Source organism: Phaseolus vulgaris, chromosome 6, assembly GCF_000499845.2.
Source record: "Phaseolus vulgaris cultivar G19833 chromosome 6, P. vulgaris v2.0, whole genome shotgun sequence".
Taxonomy (NCBI): Eukaryota; Viridiplantae; Streptophyta; class Magnoliopsida; order Fabales; family Fabaceae; genus Phaseolus; species Phaseolus vulgaris.
Window position 1 is genome coordinate 18,282,749 of NC_023754.2, and position 13,069 is coordinate 18,295,817.

The window sequence follows — 13,069 nt, forward strand, 5'->3', positions numbered from 1 at the left end:
TAGTATAATTGTGGACAAATGTCCCCAAGTCGTCTCCCAATCAGTTGATCAGGATTTAAAATCTATCTGCAAGCAATAAAAGTTAGCAATAACAATAAAGATGAAAAGGGGGTTTGAGATAGTTGTGCAAAAATATAAAAGAGATTAAAATAACAAATAAAAAGCGGTTGATCCCAAGTTCTTCCACCATTGAATTGAATTCTTCACAGGTTCTCTAAAGATTAATCTTTTCTCAATCCTCCAATAGAGCTAAACCAGATTTAACATGCGCCGATCTGATTCAACTGAAACTCACTAGTAAAGCATGCGTCTACTAGTTTAATCAATACCCACTTTGTTCCATGCGTATACTCCATGGGAATGCTTACCTCCTCTCCCTTGAATCATGCGCCCAAGAAATTAATTAGAACAATGGAACTAACTAAGAAACCAAAGTTTAAGATAAGGAAGACTCTCATGTTCAAGTACAACCTCTCACAAAAACCAGTTTTCCAGGAGATTAGACAATAAAAACAACTGTTATAGAGAATTAAAAATCGAAACTTTTATTGAACAAAACCTCAGAACCCAATGGGGAATTACAAAAGAATCAACCAAAAAGGTTTAGCCTTCCATGCGGAGGCAAAACAAAAGAATTACTAAGAAGAAAATAAACTAAGAAAACCCTATGAAGCTCTCTTCTTCTCCTTGATGCTTGTGTCCTAGGCTTTTCTGCTCCAAGGATCTTGGGAAAATATTGTAGTTTATATTTTGTTAACAGTTTCCCTTTCCATAATTCTTTTTATTTTGTAGAAGATTTGCTTCCAATTCTGTTTCTGAGATATTGTAGATTTTATTTTCTCTTTCTTCTCCTCAGAATTTGTTTTCTGTTTTGGTTCAAGAGCAACTTGGACTTTTGCATATTTGGCTCATTCACAAAGGTAGATGCTTCATCCGGATAATTTACTCTAAAAACAAAAAAATTAACAATAATAATAGTTAAGGCCCAAATAAACCCAATTATAAAAATATTAATTAAAATAATGGATTTATTTATTATTATAGTCCAATAATCTATGAATAAGGCTAGTAAGTGTGAATAAATATATGCTCATCAGTCTCCCCTTTTATTACTTTTTTTAATATATGTATTTTTGAGACCATGCATTAAACCTCTCTTGGGTCTACAAAAAGAGCTCTTGTTGGTGGCGTTTTGGTTAATTCATGGAACTTGTTATTTGTCCCTTCATTTTTCAATGACTTTATGCACCACAAGTCCTCTGGGCACGAGAGCAATTTCCAATGTGGAATATGATGGTTCAGCTCATCTCTTCCTCCAACTTCACTCACAATGATCTTGCAATTATCATCCTTGGATTCAGCAGCCATGTTGTGTACAAATTGGCACAAGGCTCTCACTAGCTTCCCTGAGAATGGACCTTCATGGTGCACCCCATACATGAAATAGAACCCAAATGGGTTGAAGAAATCAGGTATGGTTGGCAATTTCAAACATGGGAACACTTTATCAATCAACCACCAACTCTTGGTGCATAGCAAGCAAGAAAAAGGTGCTTTTCCAAGCCTTAGCTTGAATATCTCCCCACTGTTCCATACACTCAGCATAGCCCAACTGTTAGGGACTTGTCCATCTGACCCAAAATCCCCCCAAGCAATATCTCCCTTGAAATAGGCCACCCATGTCCCCAAACTTAGCTTGTTCCTAAGTATGTTGCCTATGTCATTAGGAAAAAACTCTGTGGACCCCATGAATCTTCTATAGAGGTATTCAGCTTGGTCAACCTTCAACCTTGCTATCTCAATGTTGGATGATACTTGAAAGCAATGATGGTTCACCGGGTTCACAAGAATAGCTGGAGTCCTAAACTTGGTGTAGCCAAACTTGTCCATAAAGAGACTAACCGAGGCTTGGTTGTCTTTTTCTGTTGCCATATATGCATAGTCCACATCCTTGGAAGTGAACCATTCTTCTAGCCTTCTCACAAGGCTTGAGCCAATCCCTTTTCTTCGGTGATGGGGTGATACCCTTAGGCCAAGGACATATCCTACCTTTGCCAAATCGTTCGGAGGATGACCATGAACCGTCACCAGCTTTATAGACCCTTGAATCACACCAACCAGTTCATTCTCCAACTCTGCCACCTACCACCAAATTGAACAGTTAGCGGACATGATGATCAAACAAGAAGAATATGAATAAGGAGAAGAACAAGAAGAGGTGAAAGACACAGAAGATTAAATTGTGGCACGTACATAATGAGAATATAATAAGAAAGTTTTGAAGCCATGAAGTTAGTGCCTTATAGTGGCTGACATAGCATGCATATCACTTACCAGCATCATGTACATTGGACTGTTTCGAATCCTACAAATGGGGTCACCCATAGTGTCTGTGAAGAGGAACACGCTTTCTGATGGCCCTACCTCGCATCTTCTCTCAAGATCTTCCACTTGAGCCCTATCATATTGCCTCTCATAGCTTCTGATTCTGAACTTGTTGAATTCCATACCCAAAAGAAAGAGATTTCAAGGATGATGAAGTTAGAAGGAGTTTTATGTGTGATGATTGAGCGAAACAAAAGTAAAAGGAAGCTCAAAGCTTAAGAAGTTACACAAGATACAAATAGCAAGACAGTGCAACCGACGAGAAGTAATACAAGTACCACAACGAGAATGGTTTGGCATAGACTTCATTATGATAATGATTTATATGCATGAGATAGAAAGAAAAACAAAATACAATAAAATACAAAAAAAAAGGTGGTGGAAAGAGAGAGAAAGGAAAAGGTAGTAGAAGTAGAAAGAGAGAGATTGAAACTAGGGAGAATGTTCTTTATCAGATTCATCAATAACCTAGGCTTCAATAATAATAGTAGACAAAGGTTAGATTAATAATGGAATATGTTTTTTTGTCTCTAGCTTTTTGTGTCCACTCCTCCTATTTATATAGGTTAAGGTAATGTTATTATTGTATGTAAAGTTAAAATTTCATCATTGATTTTTTTTTTCACCCTTCATTTTATTTTTATTCATTTACACACAATTTCATGATTAAAATTAAATGTAGTAAAACGAAATAAAGATTACAGTAATACAATCGCCTCTAATATCGATTTGCTCTAAAAACCAATTCATTTATTTTTTAAGTAGAATTGCTTGATTAATTTGGAATCAATGTTATGTCTGACTTGGGGTGGCGTAAGTAAATCACATTGATTATGTTTTATATTTCTTGCATTTTAATTTGTGAAATGTCCTGATCTATGTAAACGTCTGTTTGGAAAAATGTTTGGTTTGTAATTATTGGTGAAATTTGGAGATATAGGAATAAACACATCTTTAAAGGTGTATCATTCTGAAATTTTTTCTTTGGCTGAACTAAAGATTTGGTCTTGGATTACAATTAAATTTGCATCTGCTTGTTCTTTTTTGTTTTTATTTTTTTTATTGGTGTCTTGATCAGTTGACTTGTTTGCTTATAATAAAAGTTTTTTTATGGTTTATTAGCTTAAGTAAATTGGTTTTATGGTATTGTTCTTTTTAAGGTTTTTTTTGTTGGTTTTAAAGTGACAGTTTTTAGAAAATTTGCAATGTCTCTTCTTTAAGAAAATAATTATTGGTATATATAAGAATTTCCCTACCCGTGAAAGGAGTAAAAAAGAGTATTATTTCCCTCGCCAAAGCAACTGGGTTGAATTGACATGAGAATGCGCATTTTAATTGAAAAACACTTCATCATTTTTTTTATATGAAATACTCTAATAATTATTAATAGAAAAATGATAGGTTGAGAACTTCAAGAATTGTATAACTATATATAAATTTAGAAATAAATATATAATAAAAAAAAGTTATAATTAAATAATATAAAAATATATTAAAATAATAATATTAAAAGTTGTAATAAAAATTTTGGGTTGTGGAAATACTCCCATAATTACTGATATATGGATGTATAGAAAACAGGTTATTGAGAAGCAAGACTTTGAGAGCAGCAAAATACAGGCACAGTCTCGAGCAGTAAGAACGTGTCAGAAAAAGTAGCATAGGGTTTGGTCAATTAATAATCAGAGTGCAACACACAATCACGCACCACAAAAGAACCTCCTTGAAACGGTAGTTTTTATTTTCTTTGGCAAAATAAGTGTTTTTTCTTTGAATAACCCACTAATTATATTCCTCTACTATTGCCCTTTTACTTAAATAATATAATTATGCAAACAATTTTTTTTAAAGTGTGGAATATCTATTAATTTTTCTTGCGCTTCAAAAATTTATAAAATTAATGTAAAATATAGAGTTCCAACAGTTCCTAACCATCATAAATCATATATAGATTAAGAAAAATAATTTCGAATTTCAAAATCTAAACTTAAATTAGATGTATTTAGAATATAGTTAAGCATTACAAATGTTTGAGAGATTTAGCTATGTAATTTACACTAAAGCTATTTAAGAGAGAGGATAATTCTTGAAAGATGATAATGATAATATATTTTTTCTTTTAAAATACTAAAAAAAATATGTTTATTTAGCTATAATAAATGGACGCAAAAGTGTAGTTATCATTAAAATTTAGAAGCTAATATGCTCAACATAAAAATAGTGGACATAAAAATAGTGGCGGGTGTGTGAGACACAAGTGGTGTGTTTTTTGTGTAGGCCTAGCCTACATGCTCTCCACACAAAATTATATTTTATATGGTTTATTTAAAGAAGTGTGAATTTAGCGTACATGGTGGCCACACAATTTTTAAACTAGAGTGGGCTTAACCTTCATAATTTTATTACATATTTAAATTTAATTTAAATATATATATATATATATATATATATTATGTTTGCGTAGGCTTAACCTACAAAATTTTAAATTATTATTATTATTTATAGTTCCAGTTGTCATCGTTTGACCCACACAATTTTTTTTTTCTTTTTTTTAGTTTATGTCTATATAACCCACGCTTTATTTTAATTTTTTTAATAACAAAGTCTTAGTGGACACTAGTTAGGTTCCTAACATCACATTCACTTTCTTTTGCAGCTAATTTTACTTTTTGGTGTAGTAAAATCAAGTTGTTTATCTCAGAGTTTTTTTTATTAGTAAAAAATTAAATAAATAAAATGAGGGATTTCAAAAATACCCTAAAGACCTTTATAACATACAAATCATCCTACTAAAATTGTAAACTCACCAAATAAAAAAGGCAATTGATATACATAAATCCTAACCTTGCTATCTGTCTTGCAAAATATTATTTCTGTAATTCACTTCTAACACTACCTTTGCACTCATGCTCCATGGCTTAAGTTGTCTTTGTTTAGTCTCACAATGTCTTTTCTGCATCAAATACTCTTACAATTCTTTACAACTACTGTCCCAACTCCCTTCTAAATGGTGAACTATGTTGATGCAGAATAATTACTCCAGGTGCATGAAGTCTAAGTACTGCAGTGTCATATCTGCATAAACTGCAGGTTTGTTAGCTTTTTAAGAACAACTCATTTTAGTTTTCACTTTCTACACATTTTTATGTCATTTATGAGACCAACTATTTTGAAAGCAAGATGGGTTTTCCTAAAGTGACTTTTATTTCTTGTTATATTTTTATTTTTTTTATCAGGGCAATGAAGTGAATCTCTTTCATAAGGAATTTAGGGCAACCTTTTTCCAATAATTTGGAAATTCATAATTAGAATAAAGCAAAGCATGGTTTAGTGGGGGTTTAACTTTCACTTTCGAATCTAATGCCTAAAGACAAAGGGGCCACCCACGGCCACACAACACAACACAGACAGAAACATATCTCAAATAAATTAACACTTAAAAAATGGAAAAAAAAGCCTCAAGTGTTGCTTTGTTAATCCGATAACGACGTTCCCCAATCCCAAAACCCTCATTAAATTAATCTCCTATCATTAACTTATGAATCCCTAATTCCACTTAATGATGTTGCTTTAGCTAAACACACCCCCTTTTCTTCTTTGGTCAACACGTAACCCACCCATAAGTAATCTTAAATGTTTAATTAGGTTTTGATGGACTTTTCTCCTATATAATATAGGATTTTTTAATTTAATTAATTAATTAATGAAAGAATCGGTGCTGTTAAATATGGTTGATTAGTGAGTAGATTCTCGTTTATGAAAGATATTTAATAACCTGCCGACTTGTACGGAACGGGATTAAAATTGCAGATTTCTAGTCAAGTCACGCACTTTAGTTTATAAACTCTATTCATTTACAGTGTTTGAAAGTGGAGAAAATAAATATATAAACGAAAATAACAAAATAGAAGTTATTTAATTTTAGAAAAATTAAAATTTTATGTTATGGCTTGGAGTGTCGTCTGTTGATAGTAATGATGTTGTTTCACATTTTTTTATTTTAACTTATGCAACGTTCCAAATTATGTTTATTTTGTTTGGGGTAAGTATTTAGATTGCAATTATTGGAGAGATCTGGAGACATAGGAATAAGTACATTTTGTAGGAGGAGTGATTGATCATCTAGAGATTTTTTTCTTGGTTCAATTAAAGGTTTGGTCTTGCTTGACTTCCAAATGTGATTATACTTGTTTTTCTATTGCTTGATTCCAAAACTTTTTTGTTTTTTTATCAATAATAATTGTTAGTTTGAGTAAGTGGTTTTGTGATGTTTTCTTATAATAATTTTTATTAAATTCTGAGATATTCTTTTTGTTTAGAGTTTTATAAGGGTTGAATCACAGTTATCTTTATTTATTTATTTCTCTTTGCGGATAAAAAATGGTTTTATTTCAAGAAAAATATTTTTATTTATTTATACATACAAATTTTGAAAATTTCAATTCATACATGATCAATTACATTAAAAAAAAATATTGGTGCGACTATATACGTGTCTACCTCGTATTTAACAGACACATTATAATTAATTTCTTTCATTAAAATTACCCGTAAATTAAAAGAATCTCGCATTAATTAATTTAGTCACTCAATCATGGTTTATATATAGCGCTTAATGATATTAATATTAAAAATGAAAGAAAAGAAAAGAAAAAGAAATAATGTTTGTGATGGGATAGGGGAGATTTGTTGGATAGTTTTGTAATGAATGGAATTGACTAAGGAATGAGCGTCAGCATCGTACGAAAGGCGTGCAGCGTGGCGTGCGTGAGCCTGAGGTTAACCTAACGTCGATCCACACAAAAACATAATAATACCATATCTTATTTTAAAACTACTTTCACTCTCTTTATTTAATTTATTTTTTTATCAAAAAAAAAATAATAAATAAAATGAAACATTTAGGAGTAATACAATTCTTATACAAAATAACACTTTAAATTATTTTTTTTTCTAAAGATACCTGCTGAACATACAAAACCACAATACTAACAAAAAAACGCACACATAAAATATCAAAAAGTCATCTTCGTACAAGTCACCGAATCCAAGCACCAATCAGAAAAAAAAAAAAAAATCCTAAAACAAGATTTAGAATAGATCCAAGACTAAACATTGACTTGAACCATAAGGAGATGTTTGTAAGAAGAATTACTAGTGTCCAAGTACAGAGGTTGGAAAGATCTTAGGATTAGTAGGAGAAATAAAGAGAATCCTTAAGGTTGAAGCATTTAAAGAGAGTCTGGGCATTAGAAGAGTGAGAGAATAATTTTGAGGATAAAGTTACTTGGGAGATAGGTGAAAGAAAGAGTATTATGTTTTGGGAGGATAAATGGGTTGAGAATGGTGTTTTAAGAGTTTTGTTCCCTGGGATGTTTAACATATCCTCGTCTAAGATGGCGAACCTGAATGAGGAAGGGGTCTGGTATGGAAATCTTTGGCAATGAAAGTTGGATTGGAGAAGGCCCCGGGTTGAGTGGGAAAAAGGTGATGAATGTCAGTTGATGCTACAGTTTGAATGGGAGAATCTGGTTAAGGACACTTAGGTTTGGAAGGAGGATGAGTCTTTGGTATTTACAATGCTTATAGGATATTAAGGAATGAAGCAAATGGGGAGCAAAGACAATTTTACAAGTTTTTTTGGAGTATAAAATCTTTACCGTCAACACAGCCGGTTGCGTGAAGAGTTTTAAGTGACAAGCTTTCGATAAGGAATAATTTGGTGAAAAAAGGGATAGTGTTGGAAAGTAACTTGTGTGTAATGTGTGGTGATGAAGAAGAGACGACTAACCATTTTTTCCCAAATGTAAAGTAGCTTGGCTAGTATCTAGCAGAGGACAAGAGATCATAGATTTAGGTTGATTCATTCTTTAGTGATAAAAGAAATGACTTCTGCATTTTGAACATAAAACACCAACCACTATTTCATGGATCAAACTTGTCATAAGAAACTCCCTAATACAACCATGCAAACCATTGTTGATTTATACTCCAACAACCTTAAGGTTGGGTTAATGTAAAAGTACTTTTCACTTTTTTTCTAAATACTCTTTTACTTTGAATTTGAATACAACAAATCTCACATATCACTTCAAATTTTTTAAAGATCACATCAATATTTTTAAAGAAAATAAATAAACTCTCTATAAATTCTCTAAAGTCTAAACTTACATAAATGTTAATAATTTTGTTATCCAAGAATAGAAACCCATATGAAATCAGTTTTCTATTTTCAAATTATGATATTTAAAGACCAAGTTGATATTGTTTTTTATAATCCAAGTACTAGTTGAACAAATATCAATCTACTGTGGTTTGTGGTTTAGGAAAGTATGATTGATAAATGTTATTACTTTAGTGAAATTTCATAAAAAAAAAAGTTAGATATTTATTGATTTTTTAATTGTTTATTAAGTTATGACTTAATCCGAATTTGAAAATTTATTTTAATAATATATTTTAGAGTTATGCGATTAATAGAATTATTTATTTTTAATTTTGTGTTATTTTTTAGGAATTTAAAGAAAGATCAATCAAAGAGATATATTATGAATAGAGATGTCACTTAATCCAAGTCCAATTTGGTTAAATAAGGGACATAGAAAAAGGGGAGTAAAAACTCTAAGAGACGATCGTCAAGAAGAAATGCTCTAAATTTTCTTTTTTTTGCTTTCAATCATCTTTTGGTGCATGCAATGGCTATCATGAGTGGCTAATTCCTTTCTTTTGGGATTGAATGTAATCATTTCAATTTCCTATGTATTGAGTTGATATTTATATATAACATTCTTCTCTTATTTGATATTGTTATTTTCATTTTATGCTTAAAGCTTGAATTTTTATTCTTGATTTAGATTATTGGAATTGACTAGGAAATAGTTCTGATGATCTGACTTAAATGAAAATACTTGATGTGTTTTAATCCAAAGAATAGATTATTATATATATCAAATATTTTATAACATTTTTTCTTAATGATGAGAATTTTTGTTAAATAGGTTAGGAATTCATGTTTAGGAGATGATCTTAATAATTTCATATGTGAGTAATCAATTGAATGACTCTTTTTGTTGCATCAATATCAATTAAGTAAGAATGTTATATATTTTTATCTACCAAAACACAAACCAATGAGAAAGATTAACTTCAATATTTCTAATTCTATCAATCAACTTTTAATAATCATTACTCTGTTTTTATTTAAATTACGAGAAAAATTTATTTAAACAATACTCATATACATTGAATTCATTTCAATATCCAGTAAATGTTATACATTGAGATTTTAATAGAAATGTTTCTTATGTGTTTGATATCCATATTTTAAGACAAATTATTACTTCTAATTCGTTACACTTATCAAATTAGGTCAAAATTTTTGAAATGTTACGACAAAGAAATCTGTAACATTTTGTTTTATTAAAATACTAAATTAATGTAAAAAGAATTTATAGTAATAATACTTATATCTTTAAATGATCGAAATAGAAATTCATTCATATGACAGTATACATGCTCGTTGAAGGATGTAATTAGGGATAAAAGAAGATATTGTTAATTAAAATTAGTTTAATGAAAGTTGAATTTAAATTTCGAATAAGTTGTTTTATATCATTCAAATTCATCTTGCTTTAAACTCACCAACATGTAATTTAATCATTAGTACATGTCAATAATTTCATACATAATTTAATTCATTTTTGTTTAGTCCTTGCATAGAATCAAAATTAATTACAGTTTCAAATTATAATTTTATTTCAATTCATCTAAGTAGAAAGTATTTTAAATCACAATGTGTTAAATTTTAATTAAGTGTGACCAATGAATAAAAATAATTCGATTGGGCAGAATGGTTTGTAACAAGTAAGAGTATATAATTACCGCCGCAAATTTGCATGAAAGTTGTCAATACAAAAAAAAAAAAAACTTATAATAACATGCATGCATGGAACTAATCTACCTTTATGCCTTTTCTATTTTTAATTATATCTCTGCATTATATGCATATAAATACAGAAGAAAAAATTCATTGGTTTTTTCCTTCTTTTTTTTTCCTTCCACTTATAATTTAACTTCTGTTGTGTAAGGGCTTGCAAGCAAAAAAAAAATGAAAACTGATGAATTAAGCTCCTGCACATATTGTTGGTATTATTATTAATCCAGAAGGTATGTTGAAACTATCATTGAAAGAGGTTTTAATCGGCAACTGCTATTTTCTACACTTTAGATTGATATTTTGAATAAACGTATAGTGCCACTTCATGTACAATGTTAAAAAAAAAAACAAATGAGGTAATTTTATTTTTATAATTATTCACATTAAATACTAAATATGATCCATTAATAATATAGTTCATTATAAATTATATAAATAAATATATCACACAAAATAAAAGTATCTTATTATTTTAGTAATCGTTGTATTGAATACTAAATACTTACTCGAGCTACCTTCTACAAGTACATTCCTGATCCAAAGTCAAAATTTGAGATTTAGGAGCATAGGAAGAAGTGAAGATAGGGGTGACAAAACAAGTCAGTCTAATCTGTTTTGGCCCAGGTTGCCAAAAGTAGGGTGGGACTGGCTAACCTACTAAGGGGATACGAATTGAAATTAGTAACGGCCCCGCTAGAAGGTGGGTTGGCGAGTTGACCCGTCATCTTTTCAATTTTTTCTTTTTTTGTTATTTTTTTAATATTTTGAATCCATTTACTTGGTTATAGTCATTAACTTTTTTTGGATAGTAAAAATGCAAAGAAGAGCAATAAAATTGAATCAAACTTAATATTTTAATAAAAGAAAGTTTAATGCCAAAAAAATAAATATCAATAACAATTTAATAAATCAAATAATTTATAAAAAAATTAATGTAAATAAAATTATATATAAAAGATGGTTCACCACCAATTTTAATTCCACACATATTAAATTATTCTTTAAAATTATAAAAAAAACGGTGTTTCTCTTTGACCCATCATGTTGATGAGATGAAAAAGATTAACTAATCCCGTCTAAATAAAGAGAAACTAACAAGTCAATCAGCTTTTCTATCCCAAATGAAAGTAAATAAATAATTCTTCTACCAGAAATTCTTACTTTATTAATCCTTAGTTCCCGTGTACAATGTTCAAATAATTGCACTATCTATTTCGGAAAAAATTATCAAGATTGGATGAAACAACTAACCTAGAAAATCTATTTAAAATAAAACACCACAATAGTTCAAATAGATTGTTGCCTTACTTGATCTGTAATTCATTAAGTAGATGTTAATTAAGATTAATGAAGATTTATCAAAAGTAATGAGAGTGACTTCATAATTTTTATCTTAGCATGTTGACAATATTAATAATTTTACTTTTAACTGGAATTAAACATGTGATAAACAAACACTTTACGAATAAAAAAAAATCTTAGTATGAATTAGGATTGTTGCTGTTATTATGAAATTTGGTCTCCTATTGTTATTGTTATTATTACATGAGTAGAAATTAATATATGTTTTATTATAATTTTATTGAAAACGGTATATTAATTTTTAATATTATTGTTTTATTTATTTTGAAGTAAGTATATTATTAATCAACCTTTCTGTGACAGTAAATTAATGAGACTTATATTATTATAATAATAGAAAATAATAAAAAAATGAAATTAATGAATAAATATTTATTTTAATTAAATCTGTCTCTTAAATATAAAAGGCATAAGGTTATTTTAAACCTTTAAATGGCTTATTAAATATGAAAAAATTAAAAAATAAAATATTAAATAAATATTTACGTAACTAAATAATCAAATGAATTTCGCCCACAAAAAAAACTATATTTTTTTAATTTAAAACTGCATTTAGTAGTAAATAATGAATGTGATAAGAGTAAAACAATACATGCATGCAGAGGTGCAAAAAAAAACTAATTATTTATTGTATATAAATGATAAATTATTATGATAGCAGAAAGTGTGGGTCCAATGGGGACATGAATTAGAAGCAACAGAGGTATTGGACGGTGGTGGCTTTGCTTCGTAACCTTTTTGGATAAAAAAACAAACAAAACCTTCACAATTCGATACACATCAACACCAATCATCATTGCATCAAAAATCAACGTCACACATGCCCTACTTCTAAATTTAATTTATTAATATTTCTATAATAATATCAATAATATATTATGTATGTATATACACATTTTTTTTGTTATTTTTTATTTGATATCTCTGCAAATATGTAAATTATTATTTTTTATTTTAAAATTGAGTTCTATAGCACAAATCAATTTGAAAGAAATCGATATTTATATTTATAATTTTTTAAATTTAAACAAAAAAATCATATTTGGTAAATATAATTTATATGCAAATTTTATGCATAAATTATTTCATACTAAAATTGTACATAAGAAATATGAGTTTGACAAAATGTTGTATTACCTGTTTATGATTAACGATTTAAAATTGTACCACTACTATTAATTTTCATGCATTTTTTTCAATCAAAATAACACAATTATATTTTTCTTTTTATTATTTTTAAAAAATAACAAATTTTCTTTAAAAAAATTATTAAATTGATTTTGTATCGAGTTTAGAACAATATGATACAACTGAAGTGGTATATCACAAATACGAATTTAATTATACAACATTTCAAAAAAAAAAAATTCACATATGATCTCAACA

The 13,069-nt window shown here is 28.9% G+C and overlaps 1 protein-coding gene across 1 annotated transcript; it reads right to left on the reverse strand.

Moving 5' to 3' along the window:
* Nucleotides 1-999: 999 nt before the first annotated feature.
* On the reverse strand, nt 1,000-2,658 carry LOC137831496 (probable N-acetyltransferase HLS1-like). The gene is made up of 2 exons (XM_068639190.1): nt 2,335-2,658; nt 1,000-2,142 (listed from the first exon to the last, which is right to left on the reverse strand). The coding sequence occupies exons 1-2, from the start codon at nt 2,506-2,508 to the stop codon at nt 1,147-1,149; spliced, it is 1,170 nt and encodes a 389-aa protein (XP_068495291.1). The 5' UTR covers nt 2,509-2,658; the 3' UTR covers nt 1,000-1,146.
* Nucleotides 2,659-13,069: the final 10,411 nt, after the last annotated feature.